This window comes from Daucus carota, chromosome 6, assembly GCF_001625215.2.
Source record: "Daucus carota subsp. sativus chromosome 6, DH1 v3.0, whole genome shotgun sequence".
Taxonomy (NCBI): domain Eukaryota; kingdom Viridiplantae; phylum Streptophyta; class Magnoliopsida; order Apiales; family Apiaceae; genus Daucus; species Daucus carota.
The window spans coordinates 29,913,194-29,940,925 of NC_030386.2; the positions used below are offsets into that span (position 1 = coordinate 29,913,194).

Here is a 27,732-nt window from a genome sequence, read left to right on the forward strand (position 1 = left end):
ATTATTATGTATAATATATATCATAAAAATAATATTTATATTAATATAATATTTTACAAATATAATACGCTACAAATGATTTCATTTTAGTTATAGTAAATAATTATTCGAGTATTCATAATATTTTAATTATCATCTACGAATACGAATACAAATATACAAATATAAGTAATTTGGTATTCATTCCAATCGAGTTGAATCATATATGAATATTGATATTCGAACTTGAGTCAAATTTGAACAAAATTATATAATTTTAGTTTGAATGGAGCAAATCCGAATCAGTAATTATAAATTCGAGCTGATCCGATCGATCATGCTATTATTAGTACGTACATATTCGACTCGCTTTCACCCCTGTCTAACACATTTTATTTTGATGATACTGACTATATTGATTGGCTATATTTTAATAGAATGTTATTATTACTAGTTGTTATAAATAAAATGTATTATTTTAATATGATAATTGATGATGTGACAATTGCTACATGTGTATAGTGGTTCGACAAATATATTTATCATATTCACGGAAGTTTCCTTAAAATCTAGATAAAGAGAGAGTTTGATTGAAGTGTTCATGGGATTATCTATATTTTTTATTTTTAATATATTAATTCATTATTTAGCTAAAGATTTTTGTGTATCCTGAAAGGAAAAAAAAGGTGCGTATTCAAAGTAGAGATAAGCTTTTAAATTATTAATGCATTCAACTTATGATGTATATTTTAATTTTTAAGTAAATAATATATGAGTGTAGGGCTGTAGGCTCGGCATTTCCGGAGAAAATGTCACGAACTCACGACTACATGACAATATGACATGCCACATTCGGGTCAAAATGCATCAACATAAGTACCAAGACCGGACTCGCTACAAAGCGTGGACTGGTACCTGGTACGACAACTACAAGACCAGGGACACTACCTTGGTAAAATTCACTGGAACATAAGACTTGGAAATCTTTAGCTACGAACACGTTGCTTCTTGACATGCATGAGCCGGGACCTCGTGACCCCGGTTATAAAGTCCTAGCAATTCTGGAGGAAAGACAGAGGATCGCGACTTGAATGTTGTTAAACTGATATACGACGATTTAGTCAAACGTTTTGATATATATTTTAGTAGAGTAGATATCAAGATTCAGGCTCGAAACTAAGATGATACATGTCTTAATTAAGCTTTCTAAATAAGACCTTCAAACATCGGAAGAGAGCTTGTAAGATGTCAACTGATCAACTACAGCACAGATAAACAATAGAGGGTAAGTGGAGGTTTTGGTGTGGCTAGAGAATAGAGGACTGCAACGTGAATGTTATGAACCTAGTTTATAATCATGGCCGGCGTCGTTTAATTCACAGAATTCGGAATGAAATTGAGGATGAATTTTGTTTATTTCAAACTCATACATGCTGTTTGGTTGTAGAAAACAAAACTTCAAACCCAGATCTCAAATTCTCAAATATGAATTAATTTTTAAGTGGGTATGAGATGGAGGTATAAGAATTATTCTCAAATAATAATAAATTTATAAATTATTTAAATTATTATAAACTAATAATCTTATTTTTCTAAATTGAATATATTCATTCCAGCACTCAACCAAACACATGATATTAGATATGATATTAGAAACTCATACTATCTTAACATGATTCCTCGTTCCAACATCATACCACCCGGCGAACTAAAAAATTCTTTAATTATTTTTGGAACTAAAAGACCCCTTCATTTCATGTTGTGTTTAACTGGATAAGTCTAAAAATCACTAAAAACAAATAACAGAATTTGACATTTTAAAATAAAATATTACAGGAAATAAGAATTAAAGCACGATTTAGTGTTGTAAAACGATATTTAAAATTATTATCTCCGAGAATGGCATTTGGAAATTTCTGAAAACAATGACAAATTGTACTAACAAATCCACGGACGAGCAGTCGAGGACGGCCATGTGAAGTTGGGACTTGTTATTATAGAGGAGAGGCCGCAAGTGATTTGATAATGCGGGTGAAAGAGAGAGCTGGTAACGAGTACACGTAAATTAGAAGCAGACCAGTCATATCATCACCAAAATATGCTCGATGGCCTTATTATTATACTCCACACACTAGCACAAACACACACTTGTTTATATATTTATTTCATTTTACTTTGTAAAATTAGTGTTTTTAAGTCACACTCGCTAATTTAGCGGGTGTTTGGCAACCCATTTTAAGCCGGACTTCTCGGCTTATAAGTTAGAAGCACTTATTCGTACCGTTTGTGTAAAAAGTCAAGAAGCACTTATAAAAAGCTAGGAATGCTAGCTTTTGTTTCAGGATTTCTACTTATTTCCCAAACACTTTAATCACTTATAAGTCTTATCTTGCTTCTAACTTATACTCTACTTATTTATTTTAAGCAATAAGCACTTATTTTAAGCTCACCCAAACGGCCCCTTAGTTTCTTATTACACAAACCAAACACTCAGAAAAGACAGAAGCTAACAAAGAAAAAACTTGAACACTAAATGTGCACGACACATGTTTCTTCATCTGTTTACTTCCTGCCCAATTCTTCATCACATCATTCATATCTAACACTCTTGTTCTCAACTTCATTTAACTAACTGGAGTTTATTATTACATGTTAATTTAGAATCTCCTCACACCCACTTCTCTTTAATCTCTGTAAGTCATTCTTGTAGAATAAAGTTTATTCTTTGTTTCTTTGTTGATTGTTTATGCTCTGTAAGTTCTTGATGTATCCTTTTGCTTACTCATATTTGCTACGGGTTGATTCTTGTGTACACTCAACACACACACAGAACTGATTGTTTGATCAGTTTTTGATTCATCTTGAAAATAATGTTTGAAGCTTAATTGTAATTTAGTTACTTCAATTATGTAATGAGTATTAAAGATTATTTTTTGTTTCTAAATCATATTGTTTTGGAGTTAATATTTGGTGATTGGAGATTTTTATATGAATGATAGGTTTAGGTTGTATAATCTGAATGAAATGGCAATTGCCTATTGGCGAATTCTATCAATTGGCTTAGAAACTCCTGACATGTATGTTATACCTTTAGCATCTCGGGCTACAGTTAAATGTCTAGCCAATGATTGGTAAGAGTATTGGTGGAATGACTGCATAATTTTTGGTGATATGGCTGCCTTGATCACGTTTGTTGCTTTTTAATATCATCTGCAAATTGTGCTCTTCACACTCTACACTTTACTCTGCTTCTGTCTTGTCATTGAAATTATCAGATTCTATGTTTGCTTCACTGATGTATAACTTTTAACTGTTGTTAGTTCTTCAGCTGTTGCACATTAGATGGCGGCAATACTGGCTTCACATAGCTGCTATTGCCGAAATGTGGAATTATCGAATCAAGGGAAAACACTTGACGGCCTTAATTTCTCGAGCTCGGTTTCACTAAATCAAATCATAAGAATTGAGAAGACCAAGACTGGGAAACTTTTTAGGGTGCATATTGAAGCACGGCAGGCTGAATTGCCAAATAAATATGGTGAAAATGGTAAACCCGTTAAAATGGTGCCAACAAGTGAGATAATGAAGAGAAATCCAGCATTAGTTAACAATCCAGAGACTGTAGATGGTTCACAACGGGTTGTGAATGGATCAAAACCAGCTGTCAATGGCTCAAAGCAGGCTTTAAATGGTTCAAAACAGGTTTTTATCAGAGAAAGCAATGTTAATGGATTTCCCTCTGGCTTAATGAAGTCCCCCAACATTAAAAAATCTGACGAGTTGCCCCCAATCGAAGAGCTGAAAGTCTTGCCCTCAGATGAAAGCTTTAGTTGGGCCAATGAAAACTATAACTCTGTGCAAAGAAGTATAGATGTGTGGTCTTTTATTCTTTCTCTGCGTGTCCGTATTCTGCTGGACAATGCAAAATGGGCATATGTAGGAGGCATCACAGAAGATAAGCAGGCAAGCTTGTTACTCCTTAATGGAATTTTCTTTTGTTTCAACATACCACTTTAATCCTAAGCAGTGGCATGTAACAGTATTATCTGTTTCTGTTGGTAATCTGCAATGTTTGGTAGGTTTTTATAACTTCTTATGTGTATGGGCTACTCATAAATAATCATCGTTATTATTCATTTCAATATTTAGAAAACTAGGAGACGGAAAACAGCCTCATGGTTACGGGAACGTGTGCTACAACTTGGTCCGACTTTTATCAAACTTGGTCAGTTATCTTCAACAAGGTCTGATCTATTTCCAAGTGAGTTTGTGGACGAGCTTGCAAAGTTGCAGGTAATATAACTTTTGCTCTGTATAATTTGAGTCATTTATCTTTAATGATCAAATTCTCTAGATTCTGATTGTTTCTCTAAACATTTCTGTTGTTTTTTTAGGATAGGGTACCTGCTTTCTCACCAAAGAAAGCAAGAGACTTTATCAAAGCAGAATTAGGGGCTCCAGTTGAAATACTGTACAAGGAATTTGAAGATCAGCCAATTGCAGCTGCTAGTCTTGGTCAGGTTGTTCAATAATTATTAGCAATATGATTTATATGCTTTTTAAAATAGTAGGGGTGTTATTCTGTATATCTAGAAAGTACTAAAAGATAAATATGAAGCCCAAATGGAAATTTTATTGAAGTTAGTTGTATGATAAACTGATTGAGCACCAAACTCTAATTCATACTTTATATACATAATTGGAATTTATAATATAACTTTTCAGTAAGTTTATAAATGATTATGGTATGTCTTACAATTTCACTTACATTTTTTCTGTTCTTTAGGTTCATCGGGCTATCCTGCACAATGGAGAAAAGGTAGTGGTGAAGGTACAAAGACCTGGACTGAAGAAATTGTTTGACATTGATTTACGTGAGTGTGCATATTTTAATCATTCCTCGATCCATAACTTAATAATTATTTTATGCCTGGCACTAAGTATCGTACTGTTTATTCAGAAAATTTGAAGCTGGTTGCAGAGTACTTCCAGAAAAGTGAAACTCTCGGTGGTCCAACACGGGATTGGATGGGAATATATGAGGAATGCTCTAAGTAAGTACCAATCATCGATATTTTTTGTTTTTGTATATAATTTAATGATGTTAACAAAGGTGTGAGAATTATATTAGTGAACTGCATCTGTTTACCTAGGTACCGTTTACTGTAAAGCTCATTTAACTTGTGAGAATACATTGTTGTAATTCACCTCAAAATATTCTCTTAAATGACCAATGTTATTTTTTCTGTTATAGTGTAGCTGCAACTTAAATTGATAATTTAAAAGCCTGCAAAGAGCTTTAGCTTTAGTTAGCATCCTAAATTCCTAATACCGTTACCGTGTTCGTACTTGGATTAGTGCAGATTAATCTTTTGTAGTATGGTTTTATGGTTGACTTCAATTAATACTTCCTATTTTGGCAACTGGAATTTTTAGTACTAGCATTTTCGAGATATAGTAGTTTGTAAACGCAAGATGTTACATTCTTAGATGTAAGATTTACTAACTTCTTGTCTGGGTAGGATTACAAGCGACATAAAACTCAGGCATAAGTAATAAGTCAATTATAGTCCTTCCCAAACGCCTCTAACTATCATGAACAGGTTATTTAAACATTGTTGCAAGACAGGAGATAAGACGTAATACAATTACAGATCGTATTAGGTGGATTATTCAGAATTTGTGCTACCCCAAGGATAAGCATGCTCTTCTATTTATCTACTACGAGACCTATAATATTACTAATAATCTACTTATCTATCCCAAATTCTCAAGTCTTAAACCATGTATAGGACTCGAGGAACTCCAGGTCCAAGTCTAGATATCTTTTCGAACCATTGCATGCTGAGTTCCTTGTTATAATTAATTGCAAAGTCATTTAGCTTTCTTACGTAGTTAATGTGTATTGTCTCATTTCTCGTATTTAACATTCCTTTTATTGTGCAATACCTTGGTAGGTACGACTGTATGAAATTTTTATCCCTTAATTTTTTTACCTCCAAACACATTGCTAAAGATAAACAAATCTAATCATCTTCCACTTTTAGTCATCTAGTAATGGTCACTAAACAGTATTAAAATGCAATTCTAGGTATGATATATAAGATTGTTGTGCTTAGCTTAGTGCGTAATGCTATTGTGTTGAAGCTAAAAAAAAAAAAAAAAACATTGAATGCAGTTGGAAAATGACAATCAACTATATAGCATTATCCCATTCATGCTTATACCTTTTGCATTACTTCATAATTTTCAAGATGATTGGCATTTACATTTCTATGAAATTCCAGGATTTTATACGAGGAAATTGATTACATAAATGAAGGCAAAAATGCTGATAGATTCAGACGGGATTTTCGAAATGTCAAGTGGGTTCGGGTGCCTGTATGTATCTTTCTGAAATACTATTCTCAACTCTTTCTGCATGTTATAATTGAATAAACTGAATATGATTTAGGCCAATACCCAAGATCTAGTGGGCCTCCACATTTGTAGAAGTTTCATCTCTCAGTGTTAAAATGTTTCGGCCGTTGTTTTCTAGTTCCAATAACATTGTGAGCCTGTCAAAGTAAGAAAAAAAGAGTGCGGGAAACGACAAACTTGTTCGTTTGGTTTCCAGAAAATTTATGTACTAAATTTAAATGTTAATAATTCATCAGCTTCAACATACTATAACCAATTTTGATAGTTATTTACTAGTTTTTGAACAGGCAGTTTATATTTGTCACTCAATCTTGGGTAAACAGTCTTTGTTATGTTTATTACTCAACTCTTCTATGGAATATGAGACTTAATTTTCTTTTACCTTAATATAATAAAGCATTATTTTCACTCATACATGATACAACCATCTGTTTTAGTTATAATTTCTCCCCCTATGTAGTAAATTGGATAGCCTCTCTCTTTGTGCCATTGACATTTCTAATATTAATCACGACTATGCAAAGGACTACTTCTTTATCAACTAAAGGAGAGCTTTCAAGATATATCATGCTTTATTGTTGGTTTATGGATTTAAGTTTCTAGTGTTCCATTAAAAGTTTATTTAGCAGTTGCCTCTTTTATTATCTACGGGGGACCTGAAAGTAGTAGAACTGGTTCCCGTTGATATAATCATACAGAGCATGATAGTTCTTTTATCACTGAGAACAAGGGAAATTCACTTGTTTATGTTAAAATCAATTCAATTTCCTTGTAGATGGTTTTCTGGGATTATACTGCGATGAAGGTGCTAACACTTGAATACGTTCCAGGTTATATTCTAAACACGTTGTTTTTGGTGCTATAATTTGAGTTTCAAAGAAACATTATAAGTTGAAGAGTTATAGTAGTACCTCTTTTGTGGTAAAGTTTCATTGGCATTATCTTGTCATCTCTGTGAGCAGGTGTCAAAATAAATAATCTAGATCTGGTAGATGCACGAGGATACAGTCGATCTCGAGTTTCATCGCGTGCTATTGAAGCATACTTAATACAGGTCCAGGACCTTATCTTGTCATTTTTTTATATTGTCTTCCTTTTGAGTAGATAAACTTGGCTGAAAAACCCAGAGTAGTATCAGAGACCTAGCGATTGTACTGCTATAGCCTCATTCTAATTTGGATTACTTATGTAAAATTGCCAAATATTTCATAAGATTCTTTTCTACTGGATATTTCTGGTAATCGTTATTTGCAGATACTGAGAACTGGATTCTTCCATGCCGATCCTCACCCGGGGAATCTAGCTATTGATTTGGATGAATCACTTATTTATTATGATTTCGGTATGATGGGGGAAATTAAGTCCTTTACGCGTGAGAGATTGCTAGACCTTTTCTATGCCATTTATGAAAAAGATGCAAATAAGGTATGTGTTACTATCTTTTCCTGTTTTCCATGTGTATGGGCAGTTTCAATGAGAAATGGAAGTTACTATCTTGTATTCTACCTTTTGGTTATTTAAGTTGGAATAATACAGAACCGGAAGACATTATTCCCGTATTACTTGGCTTGATCATTACTCTAGATCTAATTTTTAGCTAAACATAATACCCTAATGAACAAAAAGAGAACTCAACAAAAGAACGTTTTAAGAAAAGATAAATCAGAAACCAAAAATGTTGCATTACTAGCACTACTATCTGTTGTATACTAGAAATGCTCTAATCCTCTCAAAAATTTAGTGGATGTGTGAGATAAACTACTGATGTTTGGAGTTTGGACTTATTTTATTATTTTTCTATAAACAATGGTAAATTTTAGTCACCATGCTTTATTTTTGCATGGAGCCTCTACAATGTATTTGCTCTTCCTGCTTGCCTTTCTAGTCTTTGCTCTAGATGAAAGCGTGACTTACCAATATCTGTTAAACCTTCCTTAATGATCTCGTGACTTTAAGAAGCCTTGTGTCTACTTTGTTGTGCTTGCTGCATATATGACTATATGTAGACCAATATGCAGTTTCTTGCCTAATCCAACAGAATAGCGACATTCTTGCAGCTCCAAATTTAAAAACCCACCCCTCCTATATTATTTACACTCACTCGAAATTTTACTATTGTTTCTATTTCCCTATTGGTAACTTGGTATCAAATAAGCAACTGCTTATTTTACTGTCGTGGTGTGTCATATAAACAGTTAGTGCATAGTTGCATCTGTTTTAAAGCAAGATATGATATTATGCAGGTCATAAAAACTCTAATAGATCTTGAAGCACTACAACCCACAGGTGACTTGTCGCCGGTATGTAATCAATAACTTACTCTATATCATATACTCTTAACTTATATACATAACAACCCTTTATCAGTGTTGAGTCTGAATGTACCTGTATACACTTAGGTAAGGAGATCTGTGCAGTTTTTCTTGGATAATTTGTTAAGTCAGACGCCAGATCAGCAAAAGACTTTTTCTGCAATAGGAGAGGTATGAAGTTTTTCTGTTAAGATTGAAACTATTCATTACATTTTTGTAGACACGATTGTGATGTTCCACAACACTGTTATCTGCGTTTTTACATATTGTTATGGTCATGAATTTCCAGAATAGCCCTACTAAAAGCATAGTTATCTTCTTTTTTCAAGAAGGAACTCCTTTCACTAATAAGGAACTCGTACAAACTAACATCTCAAAATAATACATGCTATAATCATCACCTATGTAAGTATGTTTAATATTATGTTTGAATTGTCATGTGTCTCTTTTAATTGAACTTTACTTAAGCGGTCAGGCTGATGTTTTAAAGAAATATAATAATCGGATGAGAAACTATGTGCAGGATTTATTTGCAATAGCCGCTGATCAGCCATTTCGCTTTCCAGCTACGTTTACCTTTGTGATCAGGGCATTTTCAACACTTGAAGGTGCTCATATATCTCTTTTTAGTTCTCTTATATTATTGGCTTTTCAAATATGATTAGAATCACCCCCCCCCCCCCCCCCCCCCCCCCCCCGATGATTATAGGATTCATGGCGCAGAATACAAGCCAAAATCTAGTTCCAATTTTCTGTGAGAAAGTACATCGATGATACCCAAGTAAAGCATTGTATATAATGCAACCTGCACATGTCTGAATCCTGCTTTTCTGAGTGTACCATTTTGATGCCTGTTTCCAGTATGTATTTATCTAGGATATGTATTACTAGCGAGTAAGGTGCATATTAGTTCAGACCAGTAGGGACAACCCATTATTTTAGAAGACCATAATAACTGAAAGAAGAAGTCCTGCCCACCAACTCAATCCTTGTTGTCTTTCTCGGGATAAGTACTGAAGCTGAAGGTAGGAACTCTTTATCCTTTTAGGAAAATTTTATTTCTTTTGAAAAATCCTGACAGGTTATAAGGATATTGCAAAAAATGTGTCTCTTTGAACATGCAAATTCCAGCCAAATGTTTCTTCATACCTGGAAGCAATTAAGCAAGACACATGTAATTGCATTACTGTATAAAGTGTCCTCAATTTACGAATTCATGATTCGTTTGTAATTATAAAAATGCCTTACTCATGACAAGGTAGAGGCTGTATCATTGGACGGTGTTAACTAGTCAGAATATTTGCTTTCTTACATTTTAGATTAAATTCCATGTTAACCAAATTTTTCTAATGAATTTTTGCTTTCTTAAAAATCAATTAAATTCCATATTAGCCAAAATTTGATTTAGAATTTTAGATGAGCATATATAAATGTTTCCGCTTCTTTCTGATTGGGATGCCTTTCAGGTATTGGGAAGACCCTTGATCCAGATTTTTCCTTTGTGAAGATTGCTGCACCTTATGCTCAGGTTATGTTTGTTAAGACCTGTATCATGTTTAATTTTACCCTGGGTTTCTGGTATTCTTGTTAAGGCTTTAGCTCTAACATAGTAAATAAACTGCAGGAGCTGTTGGATATTAAACAAAGCCAGCGCAGTGGAACACAGCTGGTAGCAGAAATAAGGAAACAGGCTAATGATGTACTGTAACTTACAATTATTTCTGTCCCTGAGATTTTACTATAGTATTACCTACTCTGCATTGAGAGAGAAAAAAAAAAAAGAACTAAGTGTGCGGTTTATAAATTTTATCTCTCTGAAGCAATCTAACAATTTAGTTTAGGCTAGGACATCCACTGTGTCCATGCCTTACAGAGTTCAGCGAATAGAAGAGTTTGTGAACCAGCTTGATGCAGGAGATGTGAAACTTCGAGTGAGAGTCCTGGAGGTAATTTTTGCTTATTGTTTACTTATGAATTCTCCTGCATGCAGGCCTTGTGTTAGTAAACAATGTTCATAATGTCATACAAAGTAGTAAAAGATCATTTTATTTGGGAAGGATATATTAGCCTACCCTAAGAAGGGTCCCTCTGTGAGTTTAATTTACTAAGGGAAGTGAAAGTTTCAGACTGAACCCTCCTTACGTGTGATCAAGCAAGTTACTTTTTGTGCAAAAATATGTGACTTTATACAAGGAACCTCGTGAGAAACTTGGCTAAGGGGCTGTAGCTGAGATCTAAAATAGAAAATAAGCGTTCTATTTCTGTGAAAACTGAGCATGCTTTATCACTTCATTCTTGTCTTGCAAAATCTAATATTTGATATGAATACATGTAAATGACTCTCATCAGTCGGAGAGAGCAGCACAGAAGGCGACAATACTACAAATGGCAACACTGTATACAGTTTTAGGGGGCACCCTCCTAAACCTCGGGGTCACACTCAGTAGTCAAGGGAATCTAGCTATAGCAAACGGATCTTATGTTGGTGCAGGTAACATTGTTATTGCTGGTCTATGCTTCAGAATAGTCCTTTTTAAATCACTCCAGCTTTCCAGTTGTAGATCACTGACATATGCTGATTAAATGCAGGTGTGTTCCTAGTTCTACTTGTTCGATCAATGCAAAGGGTAAAGAAGCTTGATAAGTTTGAGAAAATGATATGATATTAGGAAAGCACTAGGTGATATTCGAAAATCTCACTCCCTAAATCTCTGTTTATAGAACATCTATATTCTTTTAGTCATAGGAAACACAGTTGGTATACAAGCTATGGTGCTAGTTCTCGTTAACGTCCCCCATGTGCTGGACGGTAATATGTATAGAGACGAGAAAGCATGAATAGCCAAAATTTAGTTTTATTTGTACTTGGCCAAAATTTATTATATACACATATAAATAAAAATACTTGATACTTACGTGGAATGATCAGGTAAAATCAGAAACTCATTGTTCGCATTTTGGTGGTAGAAGGCATGTTTGTTGCTAAAGCATTGCTGCGATTCAATTCCAACAATACTCTTTACGGTCGTATAAACTAAAAATTGGCTCCCCCAGAATCTTATGTATTTTTGGGTTTGCGGTTGATTTATGAAACTATATTTTCTAGAATGCTATGATTTTAATATGCAAAATCAAACAACGTCAAGTTAGCTGAGGGAGTAGAGGAGGACGGACGGTGAGTCAGAAAACGTGCAACTAGTAACCAGTAACCACCTTATCCCGTGACAGTAGTAGTAAAACAATAGCTAGAATAATCAGAGGGAGACGTGGAATAAACTGCAAGTCTATCGATACTTGTTTTTGTCATCACTGTTTCGATATCATCCCTTTGAAAATAATTTAAGTTTTCATCACACATTGTTTGTTTTTTCCTTGGTCGTCTAACAGCACTCCATGGTCTTGGACGACCATATTAAATTTCTATTCAAATTCAAACTGCGTGCTATAATTAGCAAACAAAATAAGTAAAACCAACTATTTAAAATTTTCAAAAAAAAAAAAAAAACCAACTATTTAATATACATAAAACTCTTTTGTCAAAATAGGACAGAAATATAGAGTTTTCCTTTTAATGGAGAATTTATTTATAGGACAGTGTCATTACTATCTTTTCAGTTACACCTTGCACTTATTTTCACTGTCAACCAAATGCTCTAAGCATAAATTTTCCAGATTTTTTTCATTTATTGTTATTTTTGTAGAAAGATTGGCGATTAAAATTTTAAACAGAACATATGTTAAACTGAATCATCACATAGTTGGTCTAGAGAAATATATCGTTTAAACTAATAACCTTGGTTAAATTTTATATAAAAAAGGTTATACCAGAGAAAGAAAGATTCTTAAACTTTTCTTCAAATATTTTTTATAAAGAAATAAGTTTTTAAAGAAACTAAAAAAGAATTTTCTTCAAAGTACCTGATAAGAAATGAGTCTTGCAACCAAGCCTTTTAGGTAAATAAACAAATTTTATCAGGAAAAGTTTAAGAACACGATAATTTTATATGAAACGGATGAGAACCGAAAAATCTCCCAAAATCCTTATGATAGGTCGCATGTTCAGAAATGAAAATTTTGGCCATAATCATTTTGTATAGAGCAATGCAACAGGTTGTTTTTAAGTTAAAACTGATTGATCCTCTCGATTGTTATCAGCGGTGGCGTGCTTTCGCGTATTTCATATCATTCCGATTCGAAACAAACATAATACTCCATCTGCTCCATCAATTTTTTACGTTTGGTTTGGACACGAATATTATGAAATATATAAAAAGTAATGAAAAAGAGAAAGAAAAGTGAGTGAAGTGAACTCCGTTGATTTTTAATGTATAAAAAGAAGATAGTAAAAGTAGTGTGAAATCGAGTAAAAGTAGCGTGAAAATGAAAGAAAAGTTGGGAAGTGGTAGAACCCATTGACTATTTTGGGTAAATTTTGAAATGTAAAAAATTGGAAGGGTATCCCAAAATAGAAACGGCAAAGAATCTAGTGGGACGGAGGGAGTAATATATATTTGTATATATTAAAATATATTGGAAAGTGCTTAAATACAAACTAAGTTAGTGTGCAAACTGCAAACTTAATATAAGCCCTCGGATTAATTTAATATAAGCCCTCGGATGAATTTAACCACACACCAGTTGATATACACCCTCCCACACATATCCTTTCCGTTTTTAATTTGAATTTTTTCGTCAATCAATAAACTTTTTTTAAATACGACTTCACTGTATTTTTGTTCATTTCGCAACGATCAATTTTCATACCATATGTGCTATATTCCGATTTGATTTAGAGACATTTTAATTTTGGTTTATTGAAATATATATTTTGACTAGCGGATTGAATTAGCTGTTTATCGTAAAACTGTTTGGTTAATAGCTGATTGATTAGCTTTTTCTCACACAAATTAAAACCTCTAAACAAAAAAACTACTCAAAATAATTTTTTCAAAATAAGCTTTTTGGATCCAAACTTCTATTTCAATCCGCTAACTACAAAACATTTATATTTGCGTATTCTTATGGTCAAACCTCTAAATCAGCCCAAACCTCTAATTTTGCCTCAAACCTCTTACTTCCAAACAAAGCCCTAATAAAACTTGATATCTAACGCCAAATATATACTCCCTCCGTTTCAAAATACATGTCCACTTTAAAAAAATATATTTGTTTCAAAATACTTGTCCACTTCAACTTTCAATGTACATTTATATTTCCAAAATCAACTCTCTACCACATATTACTAAGTTATATTTCCAAGATCAACCACACACCACATATTATGTTCAATTAATGACTTAACACACCTCTTTTTTCTCACAATCCACTTTTCTTAAACTATGTGATTTTTTTAAAGTGGACATGTAATTTGAAACGGAGGGAGTATTATTTTTTGTATTTTAGTGGATAACCAAATCTCATGTTTAGTGGATAACCAAATCTCATGTTCAAAATCTGATAATCAGATGAGTTGCGTGTATACGTGAAATTAATGCCGTTGATCTAAGTTAAACCCAAAAAGGAGAATCACCTAGACAGGCTACAGGGTAGCAAGACATACAAGTACTAAGTATAAATTCGTAGGCCTAGGCGCACACTCTTTGGCACTGACTTCAAGACCAGCCATCGCCACCTACATACACACACCAATCTCTCCCTTCCTGCCCTCGCCAAAACCCCCTAATTAATACACACGCGCAGGCGCAGGTATTTATATTCCCCGTATAACAACATCACATGTACTCGAGCATAAACTCAAACATCTTCCGCGACTTGTGTTCACTTCATCTTGTCTCTCTTTCATTACATTAACTCTCTTGTTTCTGTCATTTTAGTTGGGGTGATCTTGCTTCTCACAAATGGCTCCTGCTGCTTCTACACATTCTTCAGATACCATCAAGCCCAGAGGTCTTTTTCTTTTCACTCCTGTTTTTTTCGTTTCTTTCCTTTGCTGCACTCTTAGTTTGTGGATCCACATCTATATAGCGATCTTGATTACTGCCTTAGCTTATATGACTTGCTTCTCTTTATTTTTTTCAAATCTTTAATATCTTTTATTCAGTCGATTTTGATTTATGAGGATCTCAAGGTGCCCATCAGTCTATCGCCATTGTGTTTAGGAACTTGATTCGAAACAACTATTGTACTAGGGGTTCCGTGTTGTTAACTTCATTCATGTATGAATTAATCATTAGCCAAGCCCTGATTTGAACTGGGTAAGAAATGATCAAGAAACAAGTCTTTAAGACAAGATAAATGTAAAGAAGAGGCGGTGGATGAACTTGATTTCAATTACTCATTACTCATGGGGTTCCCTGTTCTTTAGTTTCTGATTATATTTATTATGTTATCAGCGAAATTCTGATTCTGATTCAAAATTGATATTTAAGTCTCAGCCAAGATATATGTACCATTGCATGCTTATATGCAACAGCGACACTAATGGCTGTCATGAATGCTGGGAGATGCATTATGTTTTAGAATTCTGTTTAAATATCCTATTTAAGTGATTATTTTTTCATTTTTTGAGCTTATTGCTTAACCTTTTTTTTTCCCTGCTGCGCAGATGTTTGTATTGTTGGTGTTGCGCGTACACCAATGGGAGGATTTCTTGGGACCCTTTCATCCTTATCAGCCACAAAACTTGGATCCATAGCTATTCAAAGTAATAATAGAAAAATTCCCTTTTAGAACTATGTTCCATTTCCCTTTTTTGCTTTGCACCAGTAGTAATATTGAAGCACTTTCGATGTTTACCTGTAGACGCCCTTAAAAGGGCAAATGTCGATCCAGCACTTGTACAAGAGGTTTTCTTTGGAAATGTTCTCTCCGCTAATTTGGGTCAGGCTCCTGCTAGGCAAGCAGCTCTAGGGGCAGGTTTGCCTAATACAGTAGTATGTACTACCATCAACAAAGTTTGTGCATCAGGGATGAAAGGTGAATCCTTCACACATAGAAACAGATAATCTTATCTTTCATTCTTTCCCAAGAATAAAGCTTCTCTTCCTATATATACTAAACTAGAAAATGGTATAATGTTCTCCTTTGCAGCAACAATTCTCGCAGCGCAAAGTATTCAGTTGGGTATCAACGATATTGTTGTGGCTGGTGGAATGGAAAGCATGTCCAATGTCCCCAAATACATAGCAGAAGCAAGGTCTGCACTCCTTGTCACTTCAGTATATGTGATCTGCACTTTCTACTTTGTTCTTGGTTGTCTATTTTTGTTTCTAATAAAGGGTAAATCATAAAATTTTGATGGATTCATTTGAATGCAAACTAACAATATCTCTCTAACAGTATGATACTTATACAGTTATACTTCATTAGGGTCGCAGGAACAGAATATTAATTTTCTTATTTGATTACTGACCACTTGTTCACATTATACCTGAATGTATGACCAGTATAACTGCATTATGTTGGTAACCATGCTCCCTTCACATCATCAATCATCTTCACCACAGTTACCTTATTTTATAAGAGAAGTCATGACATAAGATGTCAGGCATAACAAGTATAGTATCTTGTAGTGTTCTAATTTAGGCAGATAACACTATTGATTTTACTGGTAAATGCTCCAACCCCTGAATTTTAAATACGAGTACTTGATTTTCTGTCAAAATATGTTATTTGTCATATACAAGGAAGAAAACAACTGATATGCATTTACATAGAAGCTGCAAGTAGGTTGTATAATTTGCTTCTGCATTTATACAGATGTATAACCATCTTTGTTGCACAGAATGACAGCACATTGTAATCTAAACTTACTTGCAGGAAAGGATCCCGGTTTGGACATGATTCTCTTGTCGATGGATTGTTAAAAGATGGGCTTTGGGATGTGTATAATGATTTTGCCATGGGATCTGCTGCCGAGATATGTGCCGAGCAACATGGTGTCTCAAGAGAGGATCAGGTAGCTACACAGCACCTACAAGTTTGTTTTGTTCATAGAAACCATGACATATGATAAGCATGAGTCATAATGTGCTATATTAGCTATTTGTGAAGTTACAATAGTCTTATAATATAACTATTATAAATAAAAGAATGATTTTATAATAATTTTATACAAGCTTAAAATATAGGATTGTATTGCGACTTCCAAGTAATAAATTTTAGTTATAACAGAGCTCTCATTGAATATTAAAAAGGTCCAGAATATGTCATGACTAATGTTTACTCCCTCTGTTTTACTCATTCCTATACATTTCTACACGGGTTTTTTTCACTGCTCACGCATAATGCTTCTATAAAGTATAGTTTTATAGCTTATTTTTAAAATTTTCTTTTTCTGAATAAAAATTTTAAATTTTAAATTTTTATTCAGAAAAAGAAAATTTTAAAAATAAGTTATAGAGCTGTTGTACTTTACGGGAGCATTAAAGTGCATGCCGCGTCCCCGTCCCTCAATGCATACAATTCAGGGGGACGAAGGGAGTACTATTTAAGCCCATAAGACCCATAATATACTGACCAATGGATTATCGTTAGTTTGGCTTTAATATAATAGTATGGATTTGATCGTATGTGTGTTTGCTTGTAATACAGTATTCTCTGACACAAAACTTTGTCTGTTTTTCATTTTGGTATTTTTAGGTCAAGGATTGGTAGTCGGCACATATAATATATAAAAGATCACAAAGTTCATAGTATAGAGTACTTTAATTGTTTGGACTCTCAGAGTAAAGCTAGTAATCAACTCTTTTGGGTAATATATGCAGGATAACTTTGCCATTCAAAGCTTTGAGCGTGGCATTGCTGCTCAAAATGAGGGTGCTTTTACGTGGGAAATAGCACCAGTAAGTAATGGGGTTGGCTATAAGAGACTTTTTGCAGTTATTATTGGTGCCCACTAAATCATATCATCATTATATTTTAGGTTGAAGTTTCTGGGGGAAGAGGAAGGCCATCAACGATTGTTGACAAGGATGAAGGTCTAGGAAAGGTGAAACTTCGTAACAATTGTTAATAGTTATGCACATAGATCTTTTCCTAAATCTGGTATATTTTAGAAATTGGATCTGCTTTAGTAGATTTATTGAAAAACAAAACCTTTATTATCTTATATTAGATTTGGCATTAAAAAAGGTGTATAATCTCTATTTATTCTGGTGTAAAATGCTCACTTGGGTATATGTGACTGCAAGTTTGCATTATCTGTTGCCAAATCTAAAGCGAAGTAATTGGGAATATATGAATCTATTGTATGCAATTGTTTGGGTTCATCTTTCTCATACAAAATTTTTCTCAGTCTTGTGCTTATTGCATCCTTAATTGAACTTTGTTTCCATTATGCTCTTCCGTGTTTTAATAGTTTGACGCTGCAAAGTTGAAAAAGCTCCGTCCAAGTTTCAAGGATAATGGTGGCACCGTCACTGCTGGCAATGCTTCCAGTTTAAGGTTCATTTCTATCTATAGTGGATTGGTGAAAATTTTCATGTTCTATTGTTTAAATTTTGATTATGCGAGATGGTGTTAACTTCGTAAATAACTAAATATTGTTAATTGTTTCCGTCGATAACAATGCATGATATCCCGGTGAACTGATAGTATGTTGATTATGGGATATACACACACACTTCTATGTCTAATTCCAAGGGATCGGGGATACCTTGATAAGAGGGTGATGTAGGCTATGCAAGACCCAAAAAGAGAATTACAGACAGACCCACTATAACTCGAACCCACCACGGAGTGAATAAGAGGTCCAAGCTGCAGATCAAGCCATAAACATGCATACCTACCACCAGGGAAAACCATGAACCACATTCATCTAGTAGTAACCCTATCTAACATTTTATTCGTTTAGTGAGTATTGAACTCTTCTTCACTTGAAACTTTCAAGGAAGAGGTGATACAGTAATTGTTGAGCCAAAGCCAATGGGTAGAGGCACTTCATTAGATATGTAGTAATGTCAAATTTTCTTTATTTAATTTATTCTAATTGCAGTTTGTTTCTTCGCTTGATTCCAAAACTTTTTAACTATATATACAGCAACAAATAAATAAAGAAAGCATTTTAAGATATGTAGTAAGATATAATTGTTCGGTTATTCAGTGATGGTGGTGCTGCACTAGTCTTAGTCAGTGGAGAGACAGCAGTGAAGCTTGGACTAGAAGTGATTGCAAAGATTGCAGGTTATGGTGAGGCAGCTCAGGTACTTGCTAATATATTTTAAATCTGATGCTGCTAAGTTCACTATACAGTAAAATAGATGCATGGAATATTGTGTAATGATATATTACTATGTTTTTATTTAAGTTATGATATGCCTTCTGCAGTCTCCAGAGCTATTTACAACTTCTCCAGCTCTTGCAATACCAAAAGCTATTTCTAGTGCTGGCATAGAGGCTTCTCAAGTTGATTTCTATGAAATTAATGAAGCTTTTGCGGTAAGCTTTCGAACAGAGTTCATTTGACCTAACTAGTAAGCCATATCTAGGCCTGAAACTATGATTGCCCGTATTTTAAATTATCCTATGGTGCCTGCAGGTTGTGGCTCTTGCAAACCAGAAATTGCTTGGCCTAGATCCAGTGAGTTCAATGTACCTGTTATACTATATAATCTCTTGCCACCACCACACACACCATTTGGGTGTCTTTGGTTGCACCTTGTCTTTATTCATAAACCAACTCACTACCATTTCCTGCTAAAGGAACAGATATAATATCAAATTATATGTCTGCAGTCTTCCTTTATGATCTCCATATTTCTTTTGGTAATTGCTCCCGTCGGCCTGTGTACTGTATGTAATATCCTCGTTTTGCTTGCAGGAGAAGGTTAATATACATGGTGGAGCTGTTTCTCTGGGACATCCCCTAGGTTGCAGTGGCGCTCGTATCTTGGTCACTCTTTTGGGGGTATGCTTATGGTAGTTTAAAGATTTTGAGTATGCACTTGTAGTTTTTCTATATAAACCCTTCACATTAAATAAACCCTTCACAGGTACTAAAGAAGAAGAATGCGAAATATGGAGTTGGTGGTGTGTGCAACGGCGGAGGAGGCGCATCAGCACTCGTTTTAGAGCTTGTCTAGTTCTTCTTATCAGGCAGGTATAATAAGGAAACGTGAAATAAGATCTTGATGTTATTTGTGCGAGGGTTGCATTGAGTTCACTGATACTTTAGTTTTCTTTTACGGTATGAAATGAAATGCATTGGACATTATCTCTGCAAGTAACTTGACTATAATCAAACTAAGTATTCTGCTCTGCAGACATATCTTGTAGAGTTGCAACAAGTCATGGTCGTAATAATAGTTGGGACTGGTCTTTTTAACATGTCTATCAGTGGAAGTTGTAATCATAGTAAGCCATATGATATTCTCTTTTTCAAAGGACAATTCCAAATCCCGCCAGTACTTGTTTATGATTTTTGCAGAACACATTCTTGTCTTAGTAGTGGGTAAACTGATTGCGTTAGTGGTCACTTTAGATCTGTCCTAGTTGGTTCCTTTTATAAGATTCTACCCACTGGAACTTTTTAATCAGATGTTCACATGGTCTGGCTTAGTATTTATCAGGCACTCTGTTTTTTTTTTTGGGTTAATAAAATTGTCAGTCTTTCATTCTGACTGCTAGTTGTTGTTTGATGCAGGATAATCACATGGGACGAGACAATTGTGCTGTGAAGACTTTGGTTTATATGACCCTCCATGTGTTGTGCTATTTTGCCATTCATGCCCCCAACCCTCTTTTGTAGAAGAATGGCTTTCTTTTCTTATGTTTTTTTCCAAATATCAGATAGTGTATTTTAGATCAATAATAACGTAGATGCAGTGTTCTCTCTACCAATAATAAAATCAGTTTGCAATGTTTCCATGTTTCTCTCTTTATGTCCCTCACTTGGAGATTTTCAAAAAGTTTATTAATTCAAATACAATAATTTTAAAAAGATGCACGAAATACGCCTAAACAATGGTAGGCACTTTCTCGTCAACTCAAATTGTTGAAAATAGTAATTTTACGTTGATATATGCCCAAAGTCAGAACTTTTTATACCATTATCAACAATTAGCAAGTTCTGCTGGGTACCTCGCATCCAGACACTCTTTAAGAATACAAAAACTGAGGTTTAATAAATTTAATCAATTTCTCAATTTTTTTTAAAAAAAACAATTCATGTAAATGCATCAAGGACTAGACAAATATTGCCGAGACTTAAAATTAAATGTGGAACAAGGAAGGTGTGGTAAACAGTCCGCTCCATCTTGTGAACTAAAACCAATTGCTCCCAGAGCTATTAAGAAACAGGGAGCATAGTAGTGGTTTTCCAGCTTGCAATGTTAGTACTTTCAAATGTGAACTCAGCCAATATCTAAACTCTGGATGTCCCAAGTTTTCGTTCAAAAAGGCGCTGCAGGAGGTACACTTGCAGTACGCTAGCACTAATAAGTGCTGCAGATTCGAATATTGCCTTGTGGATTGCTCTCCTACTCAGCACTTCATTCACTGAAACCCATGGTCCAAGAGCAGAGAGCAGTGTTAATGAAATGGTGACAGACTATTGTTTAAAGTAGGAAAAAAACATTTCACTCAGAATTGAAAATTAAAAGTCTACTGCATCAGCACAGTGGCGAACCCAAGATTTTAGTGGGAAGGGGAGCAAGTTTCGTGATAGAACCAATATAGAGAATTTTAACCTGGTTCAAAAGATATTTCCTTTAATCAGGTGTTGATAGATGAGTAATAGATGAAAGATTATGTTCCAACAGTTGTTAAATGAATAAATCTTTAGAAAGTAATTTTAAATTTACCAAAGGAATAACGAAATTCCAAGATAACTGAATAAGAGTGAAAAAATGGTAGGTAAAAAGTTAAAATGATCCTAAAGAACAAGAGATATAAGAAATTAATTATCATGCGAACACAGTGTTACTAAAGAAAAAACCTGCATGAAATTCTTAAACAGCGAATCAACTGAACTAAGCAAAAAATCAACAAAATGCACCTGACATCAGTTATAAAATACATTTTGAGGGGCCTGTCCCACCCTCACCACCATTTAAGTTGGCCCTTGCCTAGGTTACTATGTAGTTCCGACAGGAGCACTTTGTTGGCTACGAGACAAGCAAGATGCTACTATAACGACAAAGCAATGCCTCAACTTGGAATAAACACTTGAAGAGACAACCTTCTAGCTATGGTACAAAATGGAATTCACTTTAACATTTGTATTGCCCACAAGATTGCCAAGTAATTTTATGTAATAATAGTGACATCAGTAAAGTTAGGGAGATACACATTCACAAGTTGCACAAAAGACTTCAACTAAATACAAATTATAATACAGCTTCTATAATAACTGAACTGTCCGAACATAATCTAAATTTGTGTATATTGGCTATAAATTTCACATGAATTTCCAAATTTAGGCCATGTCACTATCACTGTGTAGTATGTACTAAAAATTATTCCAATGAAAAGGAAATATAGCAAAACCAACTCAATGTTTTGATATTGTACCTATAGACTGGCGCATGGTCTGAGCCTCTAACCAATGCTGTTCAAATTGGATGCCGTACAGAGCTTCCTCTAACTTTGTTATTTGTTCCAGCAAGGGATTAAAGTGCTCTGCAGAAGTTTATCTATTAGCTTACTTTTATGTTTAAAGGACAGACACAAGCTAAAACAGAGGATAAAAAAGCATAGCCTTGTGCAAAAGAAAAGTGTCACTTAGCTTACCATCTTTTGCGTGTTGATCATAGTATGCGAAATGGCCAACATGCACATCAAAGTCTATGGTTTCATGGTAAGGTGATTTATTTGTAAAGCAGAAGCGATATACGCCTCTCTTTTGAGCCGTAAACTCATACTTCTCGCTAGTCTTGTCACGGAAATCATGTATCTGGTCACCAGAAGGTCCTTTTATCTACATTCATAAGAATAGGAAGTGAAAAAAAGTAAGGATTGAACAAAATCAGGACATTAGCATAGGTACAGATGCTTTTGGTACTCGATATAAAATAATCTCTTTTGAAGTAATTGCACTAGAAGTGGCCTACTTCAACAAATGTAAGACTCCTTGTGATAATCTTTTACGTGTGACATATCAAATGATGATTGGTTGCTTTGTCCAAAGCGGAGAGGAGTGTTTCCTAATAGATTTCAAAACATTTGGCTACTTGGATACTTATGCATAGTTCTCAGAAGAAGTATGTATTAACTCGTACCTCCCTTCACAAATAAGAGAGTTTCCTCTTACAAAACTTGATAGTTATAATCTTTATAGTATGTAGTCAAGAATATTACCATGTGCTTAGGCTAGCATATGTTATAATATGGTTTCCATTTTCTTCTTTTTAGGTTGAAAAGATGTGAACTTATGCATAATTCTCAGAAGAAGTATGTATTAACTCGTATCTCCCTTCACAAATAAGAGAGTTTCCTCTTACAATGACTTAATAGCTATAATCTTTATAGTATGTAGTCAAGAATATTACCATGTGCTTAGGCTAGCATATGTTATAATAAGGTTTCCATTTTCTTCTTTTTATGTTGAAAAGATGTGAACAATCATAACATATGTTACTCGGACTCGGCTAAAAGTGTCCAACATGGATAGGAGTCCGAGTGTCAGACTCAGCAATAATTTGAAAATGTTACATGTTTTTGGCTTAAAATAACTTTCTGAGTGTCTATACCCATGTCCGAGTGTCGAGTGTCCGACACGGGTACTCGACACAAAATGAAGAGTCCGGGTAACATTTCATAACTACTTTTACACAAGAAGTATATATATATGAATCGATAACTGTAAGGTTGCCGACTCTCCTTTTACCTTAACATGTTACAAGGATAGCTTAATAGGTACTCTAATGCTTATGTTCATACAATTGTTTTCTGGAATATCATTCTTTTGGATTAAGTGGATCACTAAGAAACCATCTATGGGTAGTAATTCAACTTCAGTGTACCAACAATTTTTTGAGAATGTTCCATTTATTTGATTGAAGAACGAATCACTAAGAGCCTATCTTCAAGGCAATATTTCAAACTGAATGCTCCTTTATATAATATTTATATATAAATATAGGCAATATCTCAAACTGACTGCTCCTTTATATAATATTTATATACAAACAAATATATACCTCGACTCAGATGGGAACTTTTTTCATGAGCAACCTAGTAATTCCACGCCATCCCATTGATTTTACACTAAAGAAAGGGATGAAAAAAGGGAAGAGATGGTTAGCTATAAACGTAAATCAACACTCCCACATAGGTTAGTTAACTTATATAATTTAATAAAAACATGAAACACAATTGTTATCATCCGTCCTGACTTCAAAATTACAGATTATATCTGAATAAAATTACTAATATTTAATTTGATACGCATATAGAAAAATACAGAACATACTTGATAAAACACTGAAAACATAATTTATTATATAGAACGAATTACTAAACACGGACTTAAAAAATTCACTGAACAACAATATAGTATAAAATAATATACAATAAAAATACATATCCTACAGAACATATTGAATACAAAAGATAAATATTTAAAATATTTTTGTATAAGAATTCTTTTTTATCAAATTTTAAATACATCACATAACTTTTGTTTCAGTATTCAAATGGAATTCTTTTTTTTTTTTTACGAACAATGTTGCGGCTTGTAAGAAATTTATGATAATTGAAATTATAACTTAAAATAAAATAAAAGGCACAGAAAAGCAATACGAGTATAGCAAAAACAGTTACAGTAACACTTAAAAAAAAAAACTGAACACCTAATATATTCAGCACACACTTAAAAGAATTATTGAACACCAATAATATTAAAGAAAAAAATAAAAGACACGATAAAAAATTATAGAATTGGAGGAAAAAATTACGGTAAACACTGAAGAAATAAAAATATATATAACAACTAAATAAAAATTACATGACACTTAAAAAAGTTACTGAACACCAAAAAATTTACAGGACACGCTTAAAAAAGTTATAGAGTCTTGGCCTATATTTTTTATATCAAGTAATACTTTTGTATTTTATTTTATGATTTGAACACACAAAATATATATGCGTTATAGACTAACAATTAAGAAACAAAACAAATTTACAAAATAGAAACATCACTGGATATTCAAATTACAAAACATAATATATATATATATATATATATATATATATATATATATATATATATAATGCAAAAAATTTAGGAAACATGAAACAAATATACGCCAACTAAAATATAAAATACAATACATTAAAAATTCAAATGATTAAAATTTTAAAATAAAAAATATTATTATACAAAAAAAGAAAAGAAATAGGTCATCATATTCTGCCGTGGTGCAAGGGGTGCTTTTTCCATATCTCATCGGTTTTAAATTGTTAATTTGACTTGAACTTATTTTTTGCTCTCTTATCCTAATTCATCGCTACATAAACACAATCTAGCATTAAATCTGGAAACAAAAGTAGACACAAGGATTACCTACACTTGGCTCATTGATGGTTTCTAATCAGATCTTTTAGCGATATAATATTCATCTACACTCTTCATTCTCTAAGACTCTTGCTCACATTTAATACACACTCTTGTTTTGAGACTTGAGAATTCATTAGTTCAAAATCTAGTTTGTCATGAGTTTTTAGATTGCAAGCAAGTGAACAAAAAAAGTTGAAAGATTAGGCCGAGGAGTTTTGTGCTAAAAGATAGCTAGAGTTTAGCTTAAGAATCATTCCAAGTGGGTCGTTGACCAGGCCATATTTATCAGCCAGTAAAGCACGGAGTTCATGCGGAGAAGAAATATTTAGATGCGCTCTAAAAAATTAAGTTTTTATTAGATGCAAGTTTGTAATTAAGTATATGTATTGTTTCTAGATATTCTATCACAAATTTGCATATACAAAACAGCTATCACTTAGGTATTAAAATAATTGAGGATCGTCTTAAAAACCAGATATAAATTTGATGAATATTTAATATGTATGGCAATATATTTGTAGCTTTCCAGGTCTATAGGGCCATTGGCGGCATGCCCCCCTGAATTTTTAATTTTTTAAGGGACCCACGCATATAACATTATAACTATATCCCTCTCAGTATAATAATAATAAACTCTCCTTTGCATAAAATCTAACCATATTGTGCCCCCGGATTATGTATTTTTAAATTGTTATAGTATTTATTTTCTTGTTTTCTTTCGACAGATGCGTAGAGAGAGAATGAACATTCAAAAAATATCTCCAATAATCTCATAGCATCCATTCATCTCTTTAAAGCTTAAAAAAGAATTTAGACTACATTCTAGCTCCGCCACTCTATACACCAATAGATTTCATCCTATGTTCAACCTTGTCTTGTATCAAACTGGTATTAAAGACGAAAAATCTGGTCAATCTTTCATCCAACCACCAAGCATTTCTCGTCACCAAGAGGTAAGAACCAACAAAAAAACAGTTCATCTAAGCACTATACACTCGGGAAAGAATACACTCTAAATAAACTCACAACCACCTCAAACATTGTGAATTTCATATCCTAGACCCTTCAACAACATTAACATGCCAAATTCTGTAAATTAAAGGATTACTTATTCTTAGGGTTTCCTTAAACAATTAAACTCATATTGTTCTGATTGCCAATACAACGAAGTGGATCGCTAACATTAACAATTATACAAAAAATACAAAAATGCCAAGATGCATCTGACAGAGTGATTCAATCATTTATCCACCAATATAACAACAAAAATGACACAAGACAAGAATTAAAAAAGATAAGATTCCAGATACGAGACAAGTAACCCCGACCCAAATCATATCGAAAAGAAGATAATTAACGGAATAGGCAAAGGCAACACAATCAGAAATTAAATTAAAAGGGGTAATGAATTACCACAAGATCAACACCGTAATTATCGGAATTCCAAGGAGCATCGGACTTGATAACAACAAAAGAGAGATGAACATTATCGCCTTCGTATTCAACTTTATGTGACATACATTCTTCTCTATCTATCACAAATCTTATCCCTTCTGCTCCTCCGGTAATTAACACAAACAATGTGATTAAGATGAGTAACGCGTTTCCCATCTGCGAAGTGATTAGAAACAAACTCCAGATCAGCCGCTATAGAATGAATCTATGTAACGAGAGGACAGTTGTTAATCTGTTATTAGACGGCGTCGTATCCATAAAGCTTTTAGACCGGCTTAACCACATTACCCGCTTCGTCAAGCAACCAAAACCGAACGCTCTTCGTGTTTTCTGTCGGAATCTCTCACTCGTTTTGACGGAAACTCTTTATTATTTGATACTGTATTTTGATGTTTACCCCGCATCTTTGTGAGAGAGTATACTGTATTGTGATATTTGCTATTTTCAGAATTTTGAAGATAGATGCCGTCTTCACAAATAGGTTCCCGATAAATAATTTAATAAACAGTTTAATTTCTGAACAATATGGATTCTATCATCTCAAGCGACGCAATAATATTATGTTCACATTTTTAGAAAGAAATTAATGTTTTATAAAAAACATGAATTAATGATAAAAATTTAACTAAAAATAGAGGAGATTATGTAAAATTATGTATGAAAGTGTGTATTTTAAATGTCTCAAAAACATTATTAGATTAGATTAGATTGATTTGAGAATCATATGATGTTAAAAGTTTAACGGAAGAGGTTTTTTTTTACTAATAAAATGCTCATTAACCATATGTATTCATCAATATAGTCAAAACTTATGGTCAACTATGATCAAAACCGTCATTAAATATAATTTAAAATACCAAATTAAATGATATCACCTCATATGTCATATAAACTCGAAGAAGAATGTTAGGTTCCTCAAAATATTGTCCCAAAATATTTTCTCAAATTACGTGTCAAATTCTGATTAATTGTATTTACTCCAATAATAACGATATTTTGTATATACATCAATCACCCGATCAGAATTCTCTACTTGTATGTCACAACATTTGGTAAAATAAAGTTGGTGTACTCAACATTACCAAGCTCAAAATATTACTCCTTTCGTCT

At 33.5% G+C, this 27,732-nt stretch overlaps 3 protein-coding genes across 7 annotated transcripts; 2 read left to right on the forward strand and 1 right to left on the reverse strand.

The window, feature by feature from the left end:
• The first annotated feature begins 2,454 nt into the window (after positions 1–2,454).
• Positions 2,455–11,633, forward strand: LOC108227901 (protein ACTIVITY OF BC1 COMPLEX KINASE 7, chloroplastic). Of its 2 annotated transcripts, none has more exons than XM_064079983.1 (18): positions 2,455–2,672; positions 3,300–3,947; positions 4,134–4,272; positions 4,374–4,499; positions 4,766–4,853; positions 4,940–5,033; positions 6,267–6,360; positions 7,175–7,229; positions 7,362–7,453; positions 7,654–7,824; positions 8,643–8,699; positions 8,799–8,882; positions 9,235–9,319; positions 10,178–10,239; positions 10,336–10,410; positions 10,553–10,657; positions 11,061–11,202; positions 11,301–11,633. In XM_064079983.1, exons 2-18 carry the CDS (start codon positions 3,322–3,324, stop codon positions 11,372–11,374), a joined length of 2,169 nt encoding a protein of 722 aa, XP_063936053.1. In that variant the 5' UTR covers positions 2,455–2,672; positions 3,300–3,321; the 3' UTR covers positions 11,375–11,633. The 2 variants fall into 2 exon arrangements, with proteins under 2 accessions (XP_063936053.1, XP_063936054.1); XM_064079984.1 differs by having other exon boundaries at positions 3,308–3,947.
• A 2,576-nt stretch (positions 11,634–14,209) lies between these two features.
• On the forward strand, positions 14,210–20,537 carry LOC108224323 (acetyl-CoA acetyltransferase 2). Of its 2 annotated transcripts, none has more exons than XM_017398881.2 (15): positions 14,210–14,417; positions 14,546–14,618; positions 15,277–15,375; positions 15,474–15,647; positions 15,762–15,867; positions 16,491–16,629; positions 17,438–17,515; positions 17,596–17,661; positions 18,031–18,116; positions 18,775–18,874; positions 18,999–19,109; positions 19,210–19,251; positions 19,492–19,578; positions 19,664–19,770; positions 20,314–20,537. In XM_017398881.2, exons 2-14 carry the CDS (start codon positions 14,570–14,572, stop codon positions 19,751–19,753), a joined length of 1,227 nt encoding a protein of 408 aa, XP_017254370.1. In that variant the 5' UTR covers positions 14,210–14,417; positions 14,546–14,569; the 3' UTR covers positions 19,754–19,770; positions 20,314–20,537. The 2 variants fall into 2 exon arrangements, with proteins under 2 accessions (XP_017254370.1, XP_017254371.1); XM_017398882.2 differs by having other exon boundaries at positions 14,239–14,417; positions 19,664–19,766.
• Positions 20,538–20,773: 236 nt separating this feature from the next.
• On the reverse strand, positions 20,774–27,071 carry LOC108226485 (transmembrane emp24 domain-containing protein p24beta2). Of its 3 annotated transcripts, XM_017401452.2 has the most exons (5): positions 26,911–27,069; positions 26,581–26,778; positions 22,401–22,587; positions 22,182–22,289; positions 20,774–21,167 (listed from the first exon to the last, which is right to left on the reverse strand). In XM_017401452.2, exons 2-5 carry the CDS (start codon positions 26,776–26,778, stop codon positions 21,034–21,036), a joined length of 627 nt encoding a protein of 208 aa, XP_017256941.1. In that variant the 5' UTR covers positions 26,911–27,069; the 3' UTR covers positions 20,774–21,033. The 3 variants fall into 3 exon arrangements, with proteins under 3 accessions (XP_017256941.1, XP_017256940.1, XP_063936055.1); XM_017401451.2 differs by having other exon boundaries at positions 26,581–27,070; XM_064079985.1 differs by lacking the exon at positions 20,774–21,167 and adding an exon at positions 21,202–21,358 and having other exon boundaries at positions 26,581–27,071.
• Positions 27,072–27,732: the final 661 nt, after the last annotated feature.

Coding starts and splice junctions, on each gene's coding strand:
- LOC108227901 (XM_064079983.1), top strand. CDS start 3,322: ATGGCGGCAATACTGGCTTCACATAGCTGCTATTGCCGAAATGTGGAA. Junction 5,034..6,266: donor ATATATGAGGAATGCTCTAA/GTAAGTACCAAT, acceptor ATGAAATTCCAG/GATTTTATACGAGGAAATTG. Junction 8,883..9,234: donor CTTTTTCTGCAATAGGAGAG/GTATGAAGTTTT, acceptor AACTATGTGCAG/GATTTATTTGCAATAGCCGC.
- LOC108224323 (XM_017398881.2), top strand. CDS start 14,570: ATGGCTCCTGCTGCTTCTACACATTCTTCAGATACCATCAAGCCCAGA. Junction 15,376..15,473: donor TGGATCCATAGCTATTCAAA/GTAATAATAGAA, acceptor GTTTACCTGTAG/ACGCCCTTAAAAGGGCAAAT. Junction 15,648..15,761: donor TTGTGCATCAGGGATGAAAG/GTGAATCCTTCA, acceptor TCTCCTTTGCAG/CAACAATTCTCGCAGCGCAA.
- LOC108226485 (XM_017401451.2), bottom strand. CDS start 26,778: ATGGGAAACGCGTTACTCATCTTAATCACATTGTTTGTGTTAATTACC. Junction 22,588..26,580: donor ATTACGGTGTTGATCTTGTG/GTAATTCATTAC, acceptor TTATGAATGTAG/ATAAAAGGACCTTCTGGTGA. Junction 22,290..22,400: donor TGATCAACACGCAAAAGATG/GTAAGCTAAGTG, acceptor AAACTTCTGCAG/AGCACTTTAATCCCTTGCTG.